Source organism: Octopus sinensis, linkage group LG2, assembly GCF_006345805.1.
Source record: "Octopus sinensis linkage group LG2, ASM634580v1, whole genome shotgun sequence".
Taxonomy (NCBI): Eukaryota; Metazoa; Mollusca; class Cephalopoda; order Octopoda; family Octopodidae; genus Octopus; species Octopus sinensis.
Window position 1 is genome coordinate 108,030,114 of NC_042998.1, and position 22,588 is coordinate 108,052,701.

Here is a 22,588-nt window from a genome sequence, read left to right on the forward strand (position 1 = left end):
TGACTTCCTCAGAAAGCCAAAATGCAACATGTTAATGTGCTTCAGGAAAGAGGTGGAGAGCAGAGTAGCAGTAATGCATGGTGACCCCAGGAGAGATATTCCATTAGGAAATTCTCTCTCTCCACTGCCAAAGCTCAAACTCCACACCCGTTTCAATATAGCAGACTTCATTTTCAACAAAGTGAGGGCAGTTGTGGTAAAAGTTTGTACAGGTTCTGCTCCAGAGCCATCTAATACCACTTAATGAATTTACAAAACTGCCCACAGCTGTTAAGAAAGTTAGCAAAACTTTTATGTTTGATCTGGAAGAAGCAGCAGAAACCTTGGCTTTGGATACTTGCTGAAGGCTGTTTTGTCTCAAAAGAGGAAAACTCAGTAGGATTTGACCAGTTTCAAGAGATTTCTCTTATAAACATGGAGGGAAAGATCTTTTGGGCCATCGTTACCAAAAGTTTAATATCATATCTCCTGGCCAATGAGTGCATCAACATGAGTGTCCAGAAAGAAGGGGTCCCAGGCTAATCTGGATGCTTCAAACATGCATCAGCGATCAGCCATGTCATTAAGAAGGCAAAGAGGAACAACAACTCACTCCCTGTTGTATGTTTGGATCTTGTCAAAGCATACCCAAGTGTGCCCCACCAGTACTCCAAAGTGCATTGGAATCCTATCAAGTATGAACAGAAGTAATCAAATTCATAATGTCACATGAATTCACTGATGATAAGGCTCATAGTGGGAAATTTCACCACTAAATAGCAGAGACTGGAAAAAGGCATTGTAGCAGGGTGCACAAGTTCAATGGTACTACCTATGGTAGCCATGAACCTACTGTTAGAGTTGGGAAGGAAGCAGTAGAGAGGTACTGAAATATGAAAATACAAGAAATCCACTTTGCAGAGCCTTTATGGATGGCATAATAGTTATGACACCACCAACTGAAAGGGTATGGTGGACACCGAGCTAACTGGAAAACATGGCTACATGGTCACATTTTAATCCAGTGGAATTTCCGAACCTGAATATCTTCTAAGGAAAGCTGACAGATGACATCATCAGCATTCAGGGACGTAGGGATCCAACAATTCAAGAAAAAGGAGTCTGATTCATTGGGAAAGATTACAGTCATACCTCTTAGGATATTGGCAGTTGATAAAAGTTAGCTACATGGAAGGTTCAAAGTATGGTGCTCCCAGTATGGCATCATACCCAGACTGCAGGGATCATGTTTGCTTCATGATTTTGCCATGATCCAGGTAGAAGTAACACAGAAGCCACACAGTAAATTAGTGTGAAGATGATTGGGTGTTCCCCCCAAAAGACCTTTAAGCTCTGCCAACCAATTATCTTCCTCCAGTGGTAGAGGAACCCACAAAGGAAAGAGTAATCAGCACATTGCTTCTATATGAAGAATGAGAGAGTCAGATACACCAACAAGACTGTAAAGTGTGGCAGAAAATGGAAGTTGCAGGAAGTTGTGAAGAAAGCAGAGGCATACTGGAAATGCCAGGAGATTATTGGAGTAGTTTATCAAAGATGGCTAGGACTTGGCAATTACAGCATCAAGAATTGGAGAAGCACCAACAAGAGGAACAAGAGAGAACTCATGAAGGATCTGTGATTCAATAGAGAAGGATTGCTGAGTGAAGGTAGTAGGTCTTGCACACCAGGGACAATGGATACAGTGGCACCAAATGTTAGAGCACCTGCTGTCCTGGAAGGATCACTGGGGCAGTGACCAGGGAAGATTGTCCTTCCTCCTTCATGCTGTTGCTGATCTCTTCTTGATAACCCCAAATAACCTTAAAATATGAGACAGTATGGAGCAACTCTTTGCACTATGTATCACATCTTGACTAGATGCCCTAAGGCACTAGGAGAAGGCAAATACAAATGGAGAAACAACAAGGTCTTTGCGTAAATTGCCAAGTAGACTGATCTGCAAAGAGTTAAAGTTAACAGACACCAGTCACCACCACCAAAGGATATCAGATTCCTGAAGGAATGCAAAAGAGCTCCTAATAAGAAAGTCAAGGCAGGAGACCCATTTTATATTTTGCATCCAGCCTCAGTCTGGGAGATGCAGTTGTTTTCTCACCTGAACCATTTATTCATTGAATTATAGTGTAGGTGGTTGAATATCCCACAAATAGTTGCAACCCTAATAGGAAATCAGAGTGGCACAGTGTCTAACAAGGTTTGGCCCTTTGAATTACATGTACAATCTTCCAATGGGCTTTCACATTGTTTCTGTCTACCTATTTCCATTCACATGGCTTTGGCAGATTCACAGCTATTGTAAAGATACTAGCTCAAAGTTCCATGAAATGGGATTGAACCCAGGTTATCATGATTGCAAAGTGAACTTCTTAACCACTTGAGTGGTGATAGCATCACAGCATGAACAAAAATTGTTAAATATTCCAGGTGATTATTGAGCAACAAAATATGTATAATTTTCTACATGTGTAGCGTTAATCTCAAGAATATGAGATTATGAATGAATGAATGAATGATTGGAGGTGGTATTTGATAATAGGAAAAGATGAAAGTAGAGAAATGTGAAGTAACAGCTGAAGTAAGAAAAATTACAGTTTACAGAAGAAACTGGAAAGAGGCAGACAATAAGTAAGAAATAATGTATTCAGCATGGAAAATCAGATGATGATAATGACACTTACAGCATCATGAACATTTCTTGACATACCTAAGTTTTTTATTCATTTCTTCAAAAGTCTTCTGAGCTTCTTTTGAAGCAGTACGCTCCATTTGAAGGGTTTTGTCCAAGTCTTGCACATGCATCTAAATAAATATAAAACATATTAAGAATAGTTGATAAAGAAGGCTCTGAGGAGTAGAAGTCTAAGTTTAACATGTATCAGTTAAGGTGGAATATGTCACAGATATTTATGGGATTGTTTTATTAGACATTCCTAATCATTATTTTCTTCAACCAAACCTCTTGTGATCATCTTCAGTTTTCATAGAAATAAGCAAATGAAAAACGAATTTATTCTGAATAGAAAACCTCTTTATAACAGGTAATGTTTCCTATAGAAGGAATTCAACTCAGCAGCACTGTAAACTGATAATGTTGCTGTGAATTATATCAGCTGGTATACTTTCCAAAGACAAGTGTCTTCTTGGAAACAGAATTATTGCATTGTGACTGACAGAATATGAAGCACTGATATTTAATGTGATCTTCTCTCTTATAGCCTACTGATGTGGCAATACCTTAGCTGTTTTCTGAGACTAATGATGAATATATGCTCTGGAGTGCCACCTATTTTCATGCTAGTAGACTGAAGTAAATAAAGTAAGTTTACTTAATCAGGAGCAGAAGTTATTAGTTAGTGGTAGCAGAAGTTGAAAACATAGTCCCCTGGATCAGTAGTCCAATACTATCATTACCAAAATATTCCAACAGTCCAGTTCTATGATAACAGTAGTTTAGTTTAGTACAATGATCACTATAATAGATGAGTCATTCAATACCATGACCATCTCTGTAGATCTGTAGTCATGTAATGTGGCCACCACAACAGATCAATATTCTAATACCGACTACTATAAATAAATAGTTCTCCATTATAGATCAGTAGTCAAGTACAATGATCACCATTGTAGATCAGTAGTTGAATACCACATTTACCTCTTCTCTTTTGGTGGTTGGTAAGATAAAGTACTAGCCCAGTACTGGGGGGGGGGGGGGGCGGTCAATGTAATTGACTAATCTCCTCCCATCAGATTTCTGGCCTTGTGCCTATATTAAATACAATTATTCTCACTATCATGTTTTCACCAGTTTTATGCAAGTTTCTACTGTTCTAATAGGTACACCCCCATGTTCTTGAGAATTGTGATTTTATGAGACATTTAATTCATTGCTTTTAGCATTAATTTAATATCTGTTTGTTTTGTAGAATGTGTGCAATGTGAGTTATTTTGATAGGTGGTGTTTGTGTTCCATATATTTTGTAATTAGTGTTATGCGTTATAGAGTCAGGTGGTAATTGTGTAGTGCATGTATCATGTGCCATATTAATAGGTGGCAATTGTATAGAATGTGAGTTGTTGGTTTTATAGTATCGAGTATGGATTTTGTAAGAGTATGTTTTGCGTTACTTTATAGGTGTGCATTGTGTAGAGCATGTGCTGTGTTATACTGTTTGGTGATAATTTTATCAAGTATAAATCTGTTAAGTGAGGTGTCATTTTATTGGGTGGTTACTGTATAGTGTGCAAAGAGCGAACTGTTTGGGTTGTGCTATTGTATTGTAACTACAATTGATAAGATAGCTATGATGAGAAAAGCTAGTTTTTGGACTGTGTGTGGAGCTGTGAATCTTAGAATGGCTCTTGTTGATGAGCTTCATGTTTTAATAAGTTCTGTTTTCACCTTCATACTCAACTTTCTGTCTAGTTCAATTTCAAGATATTCCTTTTAGGTAGTTTTTTCACCTCCTTCAGTGCAATGTTTTCTTGATCAGATGGATATGCCTCATAGAGTGCAGTGTACTATTCACTGCTTGATACTTATAGCTGAGTGAGTTGCCTTGATCTCTTGATGTCTTAACAGGCATGTCCCAGGTGTTTGTGACCGGGTCATTCTCATGTACTGTGTTTGGTACATTGTTTATCCAGTACTTACTCATTTTCACATCAGTGTTTTTGTATATTGCCTCAACTCAATCATATCTGTGAATGTACCCTGACTGGAAATAAATTGGCAGCCAGAAATCATGTTAACTATTTCTTTGTATTGAATGTATAATCTGAAGTTGCCACTTTTATCATTATTTTGTTTTCATAAATATTTGTAGCTACACACTGACCCTTTTTTAAAGTAATGGTTGGTTTTCACTCTAGGTTACTTCCACTCTATCAAGACATTTAGTTTATTGGCTATTGTTTGGCTTTTCCATATTGTCTTTAGCATATTTTAGAAAAATATTATTATGATATTTATTAGATTATTAGGGCACAAACAGAGGTACAGCAAAAAAGGGAACCAAACAAAATACTTTGTAATATATAGCTCTGACCCTTTATGATCTAAACTGAAACCTTAATTATTTACCCTTTCAGAGTTGTTATTTGGCCTCACATCATCAACACTGATCTAACAGATCATGATGACCATCGTTTTTATTCAGAGAGAATATCTAGGATTATATTATCCAATGTGTCATCTCTTTTATGACAATAGGATGGGATTTGAGGGGGTTCAGCTATCTGGAGCTGTTTGAAATTAAAGAATCTATAGTTTTCACTTAACAAGGTAAAGCTACAGATATGTAAAGAAAACATTTCTGTAGTTGAATTGAAGCCGGTATATTATGTATTTAGATTAGAGGGATGAAAAGTTAAGAGGATTGTTAAAGGATTTGAACAAAGAGTATGAACTGAAATAATTATAAATTTCTGAACATTAGATCTGGGACAATACCAATACATTGCCCTCTACTGTAAAGATATACATAGACCATTTACCTGCATAACTTCTGTCTTGAATTTAGATTCTAAGTGTGTTTCCCTTTCTGATTCTATGCTGATCTCCATTGATTTGATATGAGAAAAGGCAGTCTGAAAATCATTAAGAACCTTTAGTAATTTTTGTTTTAACATGAATAATGGAATGAATGAATGAACGAACATACATACATACATTTATATATATTTTATATCTGGGTTTTGTCCCATTTAACGGGGGTGCCTGGATCTACCTCAATGCCATAGCAACCGCCCTCACACCATCTCACCATCTTGCCCGGTTTTGTGCGTCCTCCCTTCTCAAGCCAACCCTCCCAATCTCCTCCTCATTTTCCTCAGTCTACCTTGCTTTCCCTGTCCATTTACCTCAAACTCTAGCATCCTCTTCAGAGCATGCTTCTCATCCCTTCTCAACACATAGCCATACCACCACACTCCATTTACCCTTGCCAGCTGTTCCACTGATTCCTCTATCCCCAGCATCCCCATCAAGTCCTCAGTTCTCCTCTTATCAAACAGCTTCACACCACACATTTCTCTCTCAGTCCTTCTCAAAATTGCCATCTGATATGAAAATACAATTCAACACTGGATTTAATTGTAGATTAAGAAGTTGAAGAATGTTAATATAAACTTAATGTGGGTCAAAGAAATAAAATATTAGCTGCTTTATAACGTCTTATGCTTAGCAGCATTTCATCTGTCTTCATGCTTTGGGTTCAAGTTCTGTCAAGGTCGACTTTGTCTTTCATCCTTTTGGGTCGATAAGTACCAGTGAAACACTGGGGTCGATGTACTCAACTAGTCCCTCCTCCTAAAATTTCAAGCCTTGTGCCTTTGATAGAAAGGATCATTACTAGTATTTATTAAATTCTGATTTAGTCACCAATACTTTCCACCCTAGAATAATACTAACCTTGTCTTTAATTAAAAAACATTAAGAGTCGATATGTTTTTGAAACTAAAGGAATCACATTCCTCAAATTTATTCAGTTTTCAAACATACTTTACATTTTTACAAAAAAGTGCTCTGCTCAAACTACCAGAACACATCTGTCTTCCTAACATTCAATTAAAGGTTTCAACTGAAAATCACCTTATATGAAGGAAATAAATACATCATCATCATCGTTTAATGTTCCCTTTCCATGCCGGCATGGGTTGGACAGTTTGACTGACAACTAGCAAGCCAAGAGGCTGCGACAGGCTCCAATCTGATCTGGATGCTCTTTCTAACACTAACAACTCCGAGAGTGTAGTGGGTGCTTTTTATGTGCCACCGGCACAAGGGCTAGTCAGGTGGTACTGGCATTGACTACGCTTGAATAGTGCTTTTTAGGAGCCAGTCCAGTGGTACTGGCATTGATCATGCTCAAATGGTGCATTTTACGTGCCACTGGCATGGGAGCCAGTCCAGCGGCACCTACTAAGATTTTCAATGTAATTATAAGCAACCATTTGGAATAAAACAGTAACAAGTTCATTAACAGGTTTCGAACTGTGTATCTATGTAGATAAAGTTTCACATCTATTTGAGATGTTACAATTTGAATATTAACCATACTTAAAATATAACTCTGACCCTGAAACATGAAGGAGAGGCAGTGCATTATTGATTAAACAATAACAATAAATGAATAACATGCATAACAATAAATGAAATATGTTTCCTACATTTAAGTCTCGTTTTAAGTTTAATTCTTTTTCCTGTGACTCTTTCAGCTCCATCAATGATTTCTTTAAATCATCTTCTAGTTTTGACTTTTCACCTGAAATTGCATTGTGACATTTTACAAAAGATTTGTCTTCATTTAGGGTCTATTTTCAAAGACTGGAAAATCATTTTAATAACTTAATTCAAATTTGCTTTGTTAACATACACATAAATATATATATGCAGGGTGTGGCAGAGAGAACGGACATTTTTGAAATGGCTATTACTCAACCCCGATGGGAGGGACATGTCTTAGCATTTTTTTTTCAGGTGAAGCCATGGCACTGTGGATGATAGAGCATCATGTGTTTGCCTATGACAATTACATGAAGAATAATGAGTCTGTCACAACAGTTCAGCATGAGTATCAGTGCCACTTTAGCATTCACCAAAATCAGGCTGTCCCTGCCTGTAACACAACCTTATGTTGGGTGAATGCACTTCGTACACTAATGGATAGGACACTGGTGGGAGTACCATGAACAGTACGGACCCTGGAAAATGTGGAATGTGTCAGACAAGCTTTGATATGGAGTCCAAATCGTTCTGCTAGGAGGCATTCCACTGAATTTTGCATCAGTAATTGATTGATAAGGCATAGTGTGCATGAAGACCGGCATTTCCATCCACACAAATTAGTCATTCGGCAACAGTTGCAACCATGGGACTATGCACAATGGCTTAACTTCACACAACAGATAGAAGCAATTTTTGAGGCAAATGAGTGATGAAGCTCATTTTCATCTCAGTGGTATAGTGAATAAATAGAACTGTTGTTATCGGGCTCTTTAAAATCTGAGAGAACTGCACAAAAGACCACACCACAACCCAAAAGTTACAGTCTGTTGGAAAACCTGCTGTCAATGGTCCTTATTTTTTTGAAGACAATGATGAAAATGCTGATACTGTGAACTCCGAGCATTACGAGATGATAAACAACTTTGTGCCTGAATTACGACGAAAACATGTGCCCATTTAACATGTGTGGTTTGCTGACATTCCCTCCCCATACTGTCCCCTGATTTGTAAATGCATGATTATTTCTTGTGGGGACACCTCAAGGTATGTGTGTATGTGCATAAGCCCTGTACAATGGATGATTTGAAAGAAGCTATTCACGTGGAAGTTGCCCAAATTGATAGAGCAATGCTGGAGTGAGGAGGCCAACTTCCAGGAATGCCTTCAGAAATACATGTGAAAATGGACACCACATGATGGATGTTGTTTTCCACATCATCATCATCATCCATTGTTTTAACTTTGGGTTTTGCCCCTGTTAACAGGGGTGGCCGGATCTACCTCAGTGCCATAGCAACAAAGGTAGGCAGATGTAGTCCACCCCAACCTTTGGGCTGGTTGGTGCCCATTCTCCTTTGCTATCATGAGGCTTTTTTGGAGCTGGATTTTCTATGGGGAGCATGCCCTACTTCCCCCCAATCTTAGTTTCTAGACTTGAGTGATCTTGAGACCAAGGCCTCTACCACAACTTTTAAGAAATGTGGTGGAAAACTAGCTCAGGAAGGCAGGGACACTACACTCTGAAGCCCCTTGATTTTGACAAATGCTAATTCAATACAAACACATTGATGTCAATAAAATTTGATTCAGTGAAGTTTTCAAAAATGTCCATCCTCTCTGCCCCACCCTGTGTGTATATATATATATACATACCATCAGGGAAGGTAGATATAAAATTATTATAACCTGGGGATGCAAAAGACACTTAAGATGCCATACAGTAGAATTGAACCCAAAACCATTTGGTTGGGAAGCAAACTTAACTTCTTAAACACACAGCCACGATGTGATCACAATGGGCTTTCAATTCTTTCTTGACTGCACCATTCTTTTACATCTTGACCCAAATTGTTTTAGTCAATTGTCTTCCAATCATTATGGTGGCCTTCTGAGTGGATATCACTTAGGAACTGCATAGGTCCGCATGTAGTCTGTGAACCTTGTGACATCATCAGCTCAGCAGAACTTGTATTCTGTGATCATGTTGTTCACGCCGCTTTGTTCTCAAATCGCCTCATGTTACTCCTTGCATTTCCAGGAGTTTCAGCACTGTGTTCATCTTTGTGCTGTTGAACACCTTTTTGCAGCTGTTGTGTAACAGAGAGGAAGCTTTTATTCTTTTGCTTGTTCTATAAGCTGTGTTAGAGTGAATATGGATGGTGTTTAAAAAGTTTGTTTCTGAACCACTGCATGGCAAGTGTCTCCTACTTTTATCTCAATTTGACCAAAGCTTGTTGTATATATATTATCATCATCAATTAATGTCCATTTTCCATGCCGGCATGGGTTGGATGGTTTGACAGGAGCTGCACCAGGCTCTAATGTCTGTTTTGGCATGGTTTCTATGGCTGGATGCCCTTCTTAATATCAACTGCTATTCAGCATGTAGTGGGTGTTTCTTATGTAGCACCAACACCAACAGGGTCACTGAGTAACATGCAATACGAAAACCCTCTCAGCTGAGAGGAGGAAGTAGTAATGAGGGTAGTGGTGGCTTTGTGCCAGTTGATGAAAAATTAGAGGTATAGCGGGACAGTGGTAAGGCAAAATTAGAATCATATAGTTTAATTATTTAAAAAAAAATTTAAACATTGAAATATATTTGTGTCTACTGGTAATTATAACGTCAGATATTTTATTGACTAAACTATTTCTGTTGGCTCAGATTATGTGGAGCGCCTCCTTTGTGCATAAATCGCAATTCTTTGTGTGTGTATTATATGGTGTGGCTTCCCTTATTATAGACCAATTTATACTAAATTCTTTGTTGTTCATTTTTAATCTATTGATGTAGGTGACTAGTGTAGTTGAGTTTTTTGTTTTGTGGTTAGTGAATGAGTTTATATGTGCCCTATATCTACTTTTAAAGTCAATAGTACTACCTATGTAAATCTTTTTAGGTTCATTTAGGGTTGAGACTTCGACTTTATATACGGTGTTTCTCCTTAAACAGAAGCCTTTAAGAGAACAAAATTCCCTATTATGACAATTACATGTTTTTATTTTGTTTAATCTTACTATTTTTAATATCCAAGTCCTTATCATTGTTCTTCGTGTTAAGATCAGCTAAATTATCTCTAATGGTTTCATTATTTCTAAGTTTAAGTCTATTATTTGCTGCGATGATAGATCCAAGATTGGGTGAGGTAGAATAGGATAATTTAAGACAAGATCTATTAAATATAGACTGGTATTTATGACCAGGCGAGAAGTTCCTATTGATAATGCTAAAAAATAACTTAGGGAAATTTCTTACATGGAGGGAGAAAGGGGGTGTAAACCATACAATTTCCTGTTTCCTCCCAGAATAGTTCCTATTCTGCCGCATATCATTTTTGCTATACTTGAAAAATCTATAGCGTCTTCTAAAGTGTTGTTGATTTCTATATTTGGTGGATGTTATTTATAGGATGTGAGTCAATGTTAAAATTCATATTTGGAAAATGTTGTGTCCGGTGAAAGTCAATTTTCTTTTAGTACCTCATAATTTAACACACTCAACAGTAAAATTTTCACTTATTTCTTATTTTTATTTTCCTAAAATTTTCGTTGCATCCTGCAACCTTTTCAACAGTCTTGACTCTGGAAACTGTTTGCCTAATTTGTTTTTAAATATCATGTTTTTAATATTGTATATTTTACTGTTAAAACTGCTGTCTTTTAGTGATGTATTATAAAGGGGTGCAAACTCATTAAATATTTTTTTCATTTGCAGATAAATTAGATATTCATATTGACACGCCTTTAATTATTCCTTAATGACACTTTGGGGATGATCTGATAAAGTGTGGATATACTTAATAGTTTTGTTAGCCTTATGATAGGAGTAGAATAAGCCATTATCCAAATGTCTCTGAATGTGTTAACATTCAGAGACATTTTCAAATATGATATCTAATTTTGCCAGTTCCGCTGGACTGGCTCCTGTGCAGGTGGCATGTAAAAAACACCATTTGAGTGTGGCCATTGCCCGTACTGCCTGACTGGCCCTCGTGCCGGTGGCATGTAAAAGCACCCACTACACTCCCGGAGTGGTTGGCGTTAGGAAGGGCATCCAGCTGTAGAAACTCTGCCATATCAGATTGGAGCCTGGTGCAGCCATCTGGTTCACCAGTCTTCAGTCAAATCATCCAACCCATGCCAGCATGGAAAATGGACGTTAAATGATGATGATGATGATAATTTTGTATAATTTTAAAAATCTTATTTTTTCCTAATCCTATCAGTTGTTTGTGTAGAGGATTCAGATACGGCGAATAAGGCATCATCTCTATATAGGCCTCCACTAACATTAGGGTATTCTTCCCTAATTTTAGAGATTAGACATAGTCCAACAATATCTGTGACCTGGACAGAATTTGAACTTCCCATTGTAACGATCGAGTCCATGTCCTATTTTTGAAGGAGGTCAGTGTTTCCTTGCAAATTCATCATCATCATTTAACATCCGCTTTCCATGGGTTGGACGATTTGACTGAGGACTGGCAAACCAGATGGCTGCACCATGCTCCAATCTGATGTGGCAGAGTTTCTACTGCTGGATGCCCTTCCTAACGCCAACTACCCCGAGAGTGTAGTGGGTGCTTTTACGTGCCACCAGCACAAGGGCCAGTCAGGCGGTACTGGCAACGGCCATACTCAAATGGTGTTTTTTACGTGCCACCTGCAGAGGAACCAGTCCAGTGGCACTGGCAACGATCTTGCTCGAATGTATTTTCATGCGCCACCGGCATTTTTACATGCTACCGGCATGGAAGCCAGTCGGCTGCTCTGGCAATGATCACAGTAGGATGCTGCTCTTAGCACTCCACTGGTACGGGTGCCAGTCATTGAATTTTGTATATGTATATATGTATATGTGTGTATATATGTATGTGTGTGTGTGTATATATATGTGTGTGCATATATATATATATATATATATATATATGTAGGTGTGTGTATATATATGTATATGCATGTGTGTGTGTATATATATATATATATATATATATATTACTGCTTTGTTCTCACTGTCCTGTTCTTGTTACCACTTTCACCCTCCGCAAAAAATCCCAAATTTTATTTAATTTGCTTTGCGGGAAGGACTGTTTCAACGACGTCGCGTATTGTCCTTGTCTACGAAACGTGGAGTAGATGAAACAGGGACAACTGAAGAAGGTGAATATTCTTTATGTTGCCTGTTTCGTTTCTCTGTTTGTTTTTTCGTTGTCCACAAAAAAGTTTGTTTCTATGTTTTCGTTTCTCATTGTGTTCAACGTTATTTCTCATGTCCTGTATCCATGTATATATACATATATATGTAGGTATGTACATATATGTATGTATATATGCATATATTTATATATTATTTATATTATTAAGTTTTACGTTAATAATTACGATGCGCACTCTTCTATCTTTACTATCTCTTCTCTGTCTATCTCTCTCCCCCTCTTGTTCTTCATCCTTTCTGGTTTTCTCTCCCACCCTATGCTTCTCCTCTCCCCTTCACTGTTCCCTCTCTCTCACTTCTCCTCCTCGACTCTCTCGTTGCTGACACAGGACAAGAGGGAATCTATCTTTCTGACTACTACCTTCGCAAAGACTAAACGTGCTTATTCTGTCTCTTCATAAGCTCATCTCCCTAAGCGTTCAGAATAATTTTTCCATCGTCTTGGCTTAACAACCCTCATCATTTGTTTTTACTATTTTGTTCTCATTGTTCTGTCTTTTACTGTTTTTATTCTTTTATTGTTTTACTGTTTTGTTCTCACTGTCCTGTTCTTGTTACCACTTTCACCCTCCGCAAAAAATCCCAAATTTTATTTAATTTGCTTTGCAGGAAGGACTGTTTCAATGAAGTCGCGTCTTGTCCTTGCCTTCGAATCGTGGAGTAGATGAAACAGGAAACAACTGAAGAAGGGGAATATTCTTTATGTTGTATGTCTCGTTTCTCTGTTTGTTTTTTTGTTGTTCCAAAAAAGTTTGTTTCTATGTTTTTGTTTTTATGTTTTTGCTTCTCATTGTGTTCAACTTTTTTTGATGTCCTGTACTCATATGTGCATGTATATGTAGGTATGTACATATATGTATGTATATATGCATATATTTATATATTATTTATATTATTATATGATCGAATGCCATGCATCCTTTTCCAAGAAGGTTTTATCTATCTATCTATCTATATATATATATACCGGAGTAAACACATAAATGTGAAACAAGGTGGAAAAAAGAGTACTCAAATACCAGTGGTAGAGTAATATGCTTTATTTAAAGCAGCAGAAAATTCAACAAAACCTGTTACTCTGAGTTTCCCGTTGCCGTTACTGTCCGATGAACGGCAACGGGAAACTCAGAGTAACAGGTTTTGTTGAATTTTCTGCTGCTTTAAATAAAGTATATATATATACATATATACACATGTATGTTATCTCCACCAATAAGTTATTGTTATATTATTATTTAGTCTTAGTTTTACGACTTGTGGGAAGTGGGTCACTTCCAGTTTGTTTCTGGGATCCATGTTGTTTTGTCTTCTGACTAGCTGGTTGTGTGTTGTGTGCATCTATATCCCGGAAAACTGCTGTCATCCCTGAATATTTTATGGTTATTTCATATTACTGTGAACATGACTTTGTAACAGTGTAACCAATCTTTTGCTGCTTCTGTAATGATGAGCCAACAAAGTTTTTCTTACTGTTGCTGCTTCGTGTAGAAATCTAGGCAAGCAGGGTTACAATCACCACTGTGTCAATGAAGATGAACAATGGTTTAAACTTCATAGCTATTTATTTTCTACTTACACATTATGATGGGTATGTACACTAATATGTACACGTGGTACACGTACACATCATAACGTATGAATAGAAAACAAATGGCTCCAAAGTTTAAACCATTGTTCATCTTTATTGTCACAGTGGTGATTGTGATCCCACTTACCTAGATTTTTACACAAAGCAGCAACAATATTCATGTGTGTGTGTATATATCATATATATATATATATATCTACAGGGATTGGACAAAATAATGGAAACACCTAGCATCATAATTTTGAAATATCTATAAAACCATCAAAAGCTTGTTTATTTTTATGTCTTTTGATTTATTATTAGTGTTGCTTAATATGTTTTGCTAAAATTGCTGTTTCTTTTCAGATATCATCAGAAAAAGGTAATTAAAATTCATTTAAAGTGACAGAACTATTGGACTTTCAAAAAGGTCAAATTGTTTGTGCCCGTATGGCAGGCACTGGCATAATGAAAACAGCTGAAATGTTTAGTGTATCAAGAAGTACTGTCTCAAAAGTAATGACAGCCTTTGAGAAAGAGGGAAAAAACCTCCTTGTCGAAACAAAACTGCAGAAGAAAGCCAAAACTTTCAGATAGGTACTGTCAGACTCTTACATGCATTGTTAGAAAGGATCACAAAAGTACAGCTCTCAATATTCCTGCAGAGCTTAATGACCACCTCAAGAACCCAGTTTCTATAAAAACTGTTCGCTCAGAATTGCATAAAGCCAGATTTCATGGGAGAGCTGCAATTAGAAAACCACTACTTTCAAAAACAAAGGTTACAAAGTGTTTAGAGTGGTGCAAAATCCTACAGAATTAGTCCCTAGAGCAGTGCAAGAATATTATTTTCTCGGATGAGTCATCCTTAACATATTCCCGACCACTGGCCAAGTATACACGTGGAGACATCGAAAAGAAGGATTTGACCCAAACTGCCTTCTTCCAACTGTGAAACATGGAGGAGGATCTGTGATGATCTGGGGGCTACATCTTGGAAATACACTGGCCCAATGGTTTCCCTTCATGGCAGAATTGATAGTCAAGACTATTTAAGCATTTTATCTGATCAAATTTATCCTTTGTTTGCAGAACTGTTTCCAGAGGGAAATGCAATCATTCAGGATGATAATGCACCAATTCACACAGCTAAAGTTGTTATTGAATGGAGAGCCACCGCAGTCCCCAGGTCTCAATATTATTGAACATTTATGGTGCATTTTCGAAAAACAAGTAAGGAGTCAATATCCTCCACCATCATCACTACAAGAACTGGAGACTGTCTAAGCTGAAGAGTGGACAAAATTCCTTTGGAAACAATTCAAACTTTGTATGAGTCCATACCTCGTAGAATTCAAGCTGTAATTACTGCAAAAGCGGTCCTACCCAATACTAATATAAATTTGTTTGAAATTTTAAGGTGTTTCCATTATTTTGTCCAACCCCTGTGAGAGTGCATGACCTAGGGGTGTGGGTGTTGCATTTATGATTGTAAGATAGTGGGTTCAATTCTTGAGCTGGGTAGTGTGTTGTGCTCTTGACCAAAACACCTTATGATATGTTTCTCTGCAATCACTCCAGTACCTGATGTGCAGCACAACGTTCCCCCTGTACAGGTAATGTCATTTTGATGGAGGGAGTGAATTAAAGTGCAGTACAAATTCATGATCACTAGAGGCAAATAATCTGTGCAAGTTGTTCCACAAGAAATTGTAGATTTGTGTTTCTCGGACTTGAGAGGCTACCATACACCATCATCATCATCATCATCATGATTTTCCACATTCCATGTCAGCATGGGTTGGATGATTTGACAAGAGCCGGCATGCCAGAGAGTTGCACCAGGGTACAATTGTCTGTTTTGGCATGGTTTTTATGGGTGGATGCTTTCCTAACTCCAACCGCTTTACAGGTGCATTTTATGTGGTGCCAGCATGGGTGCATTTTATATACACATACTCACATATATGTGTATGTGTGTGTGTGTGTGTGTGTGTTTAAATATATATACATCTATGGTTCAAATGTACAGAAAACAAAAGATGGAGATAAGTGATGGAAAAACAAGTAGGTTTTATTAGTTTGATACTCAGGAGAAATGGAAAAGTTTTTGACATTCTGAGCCGACACTCTTTGACAGAAAGGGATGAGAGGAAAAATAAAATGGAGAGAGAGAGAGAGAGAAAAATGTGTTGGGATAAAAGGTTCCACATGATGAGATGACCAGAAGAAAGAGGCCTATATATATATATACTTGCAAGTTTGTCATGCTATTGAATAGACTAAAGGGGGCCGCTCAACTCCATGTTATCTCTGTTCACTAACCACTTTACAGTGTGTCTTGGGGGTGTTTTATTGTGGCATCACCCCTACTGTGGTTGTCTTGTATCCTACAAGACTGAAGTGATATCACTACACTATGGTGTCTCTGATTAAAGTAAGATAACCAAGAGGGTGAGCAGAGTATGAAGGGGAAACTGTGACCAGAGTGAGAGTGTAATAGGAGGAAACAATGATGGCATTGTGCACAAGTTAAAAGTTTAGTGTAGGAGGGTGAGTAATAGAGATAAGAAAGTATGAAAGACAAGGTGCAGGCATGGCCGTGTAATAACAAGCTTGCTTCCCAATGACATGGTTCCAGATTCAGTCCCACTGCATAGCATGTTGGGCTAGTGCCTTCTACTATAGCCTCGGGCTGACAAAAGCCTTTTGAGTGGATTTGGTAGACAGAAACTGAAAGAAGCCCATCGTATATATATATGCATATGTTTTCATGTCTGTCTTTGTCCCCTCACTGACATTTGACAACTGACGTTGGTGTGTTTATGTCCCCATAACTTAGCAGTTCAGCAAAAGAGACTGATAGAATAAGTACATGGCATACAAAGAATAAGTACTTGGGTCGATTTGCTTGACGAAAGGCGATGCTCCAGCATGGTCACACTCAAATGACTGAAACAAGTAAAAGAATAAAAGAGAAAAATGGGGTATCAAAGAATAGATGGAGGCTTAACAGGAGTATATTGGGAAACAGGCCCAAATATAGGTGAGCAGCACAGAATGAGGTTTAACTGGACAATAGGCATAAATATAATGGATGAAGACAACCGCTTTAAGAAGTGCTGATCTCTAATTGTGGAGTGAATGTGTGGAAGGGGTAGACCCAGGAGGACATGGAACAAAGTGGTGAGAAAGGATCTTCAGATGTTGGACCTCACAGGGATCAAGACTTCTGGCAGTTTTCTGTGTCAAGTTAAGTAAAATTGTGGTTGTCCTTGCATACATGCATGTCACTTGCATCCCTCTTCAGTTGAGCAATCCTAACCTTGTGGGCTCAAGAATGCTGGTGTTATGTAAAAAGCACCCATGTTGGTGTCATATAAAGGCACCTGTGCTGGTGCTGCATAAAAGCATCCAGTACACTCTGTAAAGTGGTTGGTGTAAAGAAGAGTGTCCAGCCATAGAAACCATACCAAAACAGACATGGAGCCTGGATAGCTCTTCAACTGGCCAGCTCCTGTCAAACTGTACAATCCATGCCAGAATGGAAAATGGACATTAAATGATGATGATGATGATGGTGGTGATGATACCTTTTAGCCTCCATCACTCTCATCATTTTCATGTTTGCTATGCCATATGGGCATAAGTGAGTGAATCTTCAGTACTGTGTATTACCTATCATCATAGTCCTTTGTCATCACCTTTGTGAGACTCAGCATCCTGAAATCAACCTTCACTGTTCTGGCCCCTGTCTTCCACATGTTCCATCTACATCTGTTTGTCTCCAAATGAATCAAATATTCATGCAATGGAAGTCTTCTCTCTTGCACATTACAACTAATTCCTCTTATATCTAGTTTTTCTCTCAGATAATTAATACCATGTTGTTTAAGTACACTAGCATTGCATAACCAGTACAGTATTGCTCACTCCATTTCAATGTCTTAGCAAATCCTGCATTCAAGGCTTTCATTTATCTACTAAGTAACACTGCATTTCATAAGCAGGTACCATAAAACTCTCATTCATTCTGAGTGAGAAACACTTTGTTATCAGAAGAGTAAATTTTTCCAGCTGCCCAGGCATTAAACAAAATCTATTTAAAATTGAGTGAGTGCTTACTGCACATCTACTGTATATTAAATCTTATCCCTGTGAGTAGTATAACATGAAGATTTAGAGAATCATGTTGCTATCACAGAAAGTTCCTTTTATGGATTTGGTTAAAAGTCCACATAGTAATCCAAAACAGAAAAGTGTAATATAGAGTGTCCATGCAACTGAAATCCAGAAGACCTGATTGCCAAAATTATTCCATGAGGATAAACTATAAAAGTCAGAAGTTATGCAAGGTGAATATACTTTCATTTAACCATGTGACATTCTTAGGATTATGGCCATTTCACAACCTTCTTCATGTAGTATTGATTTAGGGAGGAAGAAATTATGCTAACATATTTGCATTATGTAAGGAAGGCTGAAACTAGATAAAATTAGCTTGGTTTGGTTAGTAAAAATAACAATTTGAGATAGAAATTAAAGGAATTGACTATCCCTCATGTCAGCTAAAAAGAAGAAGGGATAAGAAGAGGAAGTTAAAGTAGATAAAGTAAATATAAAAATAAAATAAGTAGCTTAAAAAAGTAAATAAGAATATATAAAAAAAAACAATGCAAATGAATTGTTAGTCAAAGTAATTAAATGGATGGCTAAGTTGGGAACAGACAACTGGAAGTTTAAAGATTAAATGAAGAAGTAATATTGAACAACAGTAAGCTTCAGATTAGGGTTAAACGGTCAGAAGACCTCACACAATTGTACATTATGAATAAACAATTGTTAGTGCTGTGCATGCATATTAACGCAAATTTGTAAGCATTCCACACTGAAATTAATAATACATAAAGAAGGTTGCAAAATGGCCATAATCCTAAGGAAGTCATGTGGTTAAATAAATACATATTCACCTCTCACACTTCCTGACATTTATGGTTTATATATATATATATATATATATATATATATATATATTGCTATGTTATATATCTTAATAATTACTGATATTTTTATATTTTATATATTATATATGTAAAGCATATGTTATACATGTATGTATATTGTTATAATTGTCCTTTTAGTAAATAAAAAATAAATTGACATAATATAATGTCTAAAAGTTGATGAATACCACCTCTTGATCCCTTCCATTTTCTTATTGCTCTCTCTCTCCCCCCTATCTCCCTCTATATATATATATATATATATGATAGATCGTTAGCCACTACACACATTTTTTTCTCTCCTTGTTTTTTCTGTGTCCCTTTCTGTAGAAGAGCGTAGGCCCGAAATGTAAAAGACTTTTTCTATTCCTGAGCGTTATACTAATACATCTGTATGTTTTGTACACCACCTGTCATCGTCTTTTGTTTTTTTCGTAAACTCTCCCTATATATATATATATATATATATTATCTTAGTAAAATTAGAGAAGAAATTTCAGATGTGAAAGCATGGATTGGGATCAAAGGGTCTTAGAGTTAACTTAAGAAAGGCCAAAGTCTTAGTTAGCAGGAAAGCAGGGAAACAGTCTTGCTCAAAATATTGAAATGGTGTAGGTACAAATTCCATACAATGTTACAATGTACCCAGTGCTAGCTATGGACACATAAGATGTGAAGTGAAATCACAAGAAGGTTAAGAGAGGAAGTAGTCTTTGCATGGCGGATATGGAAGAACAATAAACAATAAGAACACACAAGAAATAGACTCTCTCAAATGCACAGGAGGAGCCTTAGAAGTAGTAGATAGTTTCTGTTACTTATGTGAGCTAATTAGCAGTGGAGGAGGATGCTCTGAAAGTATAATTGTTAGCAGAATAAGAACTGACAGGGAAAAGTTCAGAGAACTATTACCTTTGTTACAAACAAAGGGCCTCTTCTTCAGAGTGAAAGGCAAATTGTACAATGCTTGTGTAAGAACATGGAAGTGGAATAGGGACATGTGAAAACTTGACATAAATGAAGTTGGCATGTACTGCAGGATGTGCAATGCTGGTGTGCATGTATGACAAAGTGTAAAAATGTTGAGAAAAAAATTGAGCATAAGAGTAATCAGATGTTGTGCACAAGAGAAAAGACTGTGCTGGTTTGGTCATGTGATGAGGATCCTCATTATCCTCATCGTTTAACATCTGCTTTCCATGCTGGCATGAGTTGGACAGCTTGACTGGAGACTGGTGAGCCTGATGGCTGCACCAGGCTCCAATCTGATCTGGCTGAGTTTCTACAGCTGGATGCCTTTCCTAACGCCAACCACTTCGAGAGTGTAATGGGTGTAGAGGGCCAGTCAGGTGGTAGTGGCAACGGCCATGCTCAGATGGTGTTTTCATCTCTCACCTGCACAGGAGAGAGTCCAACGGCATTGGCAACGCCCTCGCTTGAATGTTGTTTTTCACGTACCACTGGCACAAGTGCTAGTAAGGCGACGCTGGTAATGATCACGCTCAAATGGTGCTTTTTACATGCCACCGGCACAGGGTCGAGTCGGCGGCCCTGGCAACAATCATGCTCAGATGGTGCTCTTAGTGCTCCACTGGCACGGATGCTAGTCATGCGGTGCTGTCATCGAAATTGATTTCGATTTCACTTGCCTCAACAGGTCTTTACAAGCAGAGTTTAGTGTCCAATGAAAGAAAGGTATGCCTAAGTGGGCTGGTTACACCACTGGCATAGGCCATGGGTTATGGTCTCACTTGGCTTGCTAGGTTTTCTCAAGCACTATTACATGGGGCCAGCACAGGTGCTTGTTATGTGCCACTGGCACAGGGCTCTTGCAGGCCAGTCCATTTCAGCATACATATATCTTCAGCATATATATATATATATATATATATATATATATATATATATATATGTATATATTGTATGATGCATGTGTGCAATCAGTAGATTGTACGATGCATGTGTGCGAACTGCCATGCTTCATGGCAGTGAAACATGGGCTGTGACTGCAGAGGACATGCGTAGGCTTGAAACAAATGAAGCTAGTATGATCCACTGGATGTGTAATGTCAGTGTGCACACGACAGAGTGTAAGCGCCCTGAGTGAAATGTTGGACATAAGAAGCATCGGATGTGGTGTGCAAGAGAGATGTTTGCACTGGTATGGTCATGTACTACGGATGGATGAGGAGAGATGTGTAAAGAAGTGCCACTCTCAAATAGTTGAAGGAATCCAGAGTAGAGGCAGACTCAGGAAGACATGGGATGAGGTGGTCAAGCATTACCTTTGAATGTTGGGCCTCTCATAGGCAATGATGAAAGACCAAGACCTCTGGAGATATACTGTGACTGTGAAGACCCGACAAATAAAGTGAGTTCACAGCTGTATCCTACACCAGTTTTGCATAACCAGCCCCAGCCCATTCAAAAGTACCTTGGATCATAGGATGACCTGCTGTGCTTACCTTGGATTGTAGGGCAACTTGCTGTGCTTGAGGAGACCTATTGAGTCAAATACATCAACATCAAAATCAAAATCAAATGGAAATTGTAGTTGTGATGCCCATGCCAGTGACACGTAAAAAGCACCATTCGAACATGACTGATGCCGGCACTGTCTTGACTGGGTTCCATGCCCGTGGCATGTAAAAGGCACCAACTGATCATGGCTGTTGTAGCCTCCTCTGGCCCCTGTGCTGGTGGCATGTAAAAAGCACCCACTACACTCATGGAGTGGTTGGCATTAGGAAGGACATCCAACTGTAGAAACACTGCCAGATCAGACTGGAGCCTGGTGCAGCCGCCTGGCTTCCCAGACCCCGGTTGAACTGCCCAACCCATGCTAGCATGGAAAACGGATGTTAAACGATGATGATGATGATGATGATATATCATCAACATCTTCATTTAAAGCTCACTTTATTTGAAGCAGATCTTCTACAGCTGGATACTCTTCCTGATGCCAACCCCTACCTATTTCCATGCAAGGTAATATTTCTTCATGGCCAGAGATGTTCTTGCAGAATATTGGAAATGAAATGTGCTGCTTGTGTAACAGTGACAATCATTTTAAAACTATCACATAATGCCAAGACAAAGAGACACAAACACATACATATATATATACAATAGATATCTTTTAGTTTCCTTCTACCAAATGCACTCACAAGGCTTTGGTTGGCCTGGGGCTATAACAGATGAAACTCACCCAAAGTACTGTGCAGTGGGACTGAAACCACAACCATGTGTATAGGAAGAAAACTTCCGACTACACAGCCATGCCTGTGCCTATATATATGTGTATACGTTTTACTTTGTATCTCTTTTCCTATGTTAGCATGAGTTGGATGGTTATGCATTTGAGGCACTATTTTATGATCAGATATCCAGGAAATGGTGCTCACCAAGAATGTAAAGTCTACAACAGCAATTTCTGCTCAGACAATCTTACGTGAGGAAGTGAAGATAACACCTTTCAAGCACACATACATACAAATTTAAAGTTGAAAAGTAAAGCACAGACAAGTAAAATGCATAGAACAAGAAAAGATAGAAACATGGATAAGCAATTTTGG

At 38.0% G+C, this 22,588-nt stretch overlaps 1 protein-coding gene across 12 annotated transcripts in view; it reads right to left on the reverse strand.

Moving 5' to 3' along the window:
• LOC115225588 (coiled-coil domain-containing protein 171) overlaps window positions 1-22,588 on the reverse strand; it is a 268,237-nt gene that overhangs the window by 133,886 nt on the left and 111,763 nt on the right. For 11 of the 12 annotated variants that reach the window (XM_036498806.1, XM_036498818.1, XM_036498816.1 and 8 more), the window contains 3 exons: window positions 7,171-7,265; window positions 5,497-5,589; window positions 2,708-2,802 (listed from right to left, as the gene is read on the reverse strand). In XM_036498806.1, the coding sequence (XP_036354699.1) occupies window positions 2,708-2,802; window positions 5,497-5,589; window positions 7,171-7,265 (283 nt within the window). The remainder of the gene's footprint in view (window positions 1-2,707; window positions 2,803-5,496; window positions 5,590-7,170; window positions 7,266-22,588) is intronic. The other variant, XM_036498824.1, reaches the window with a different exon arrangement.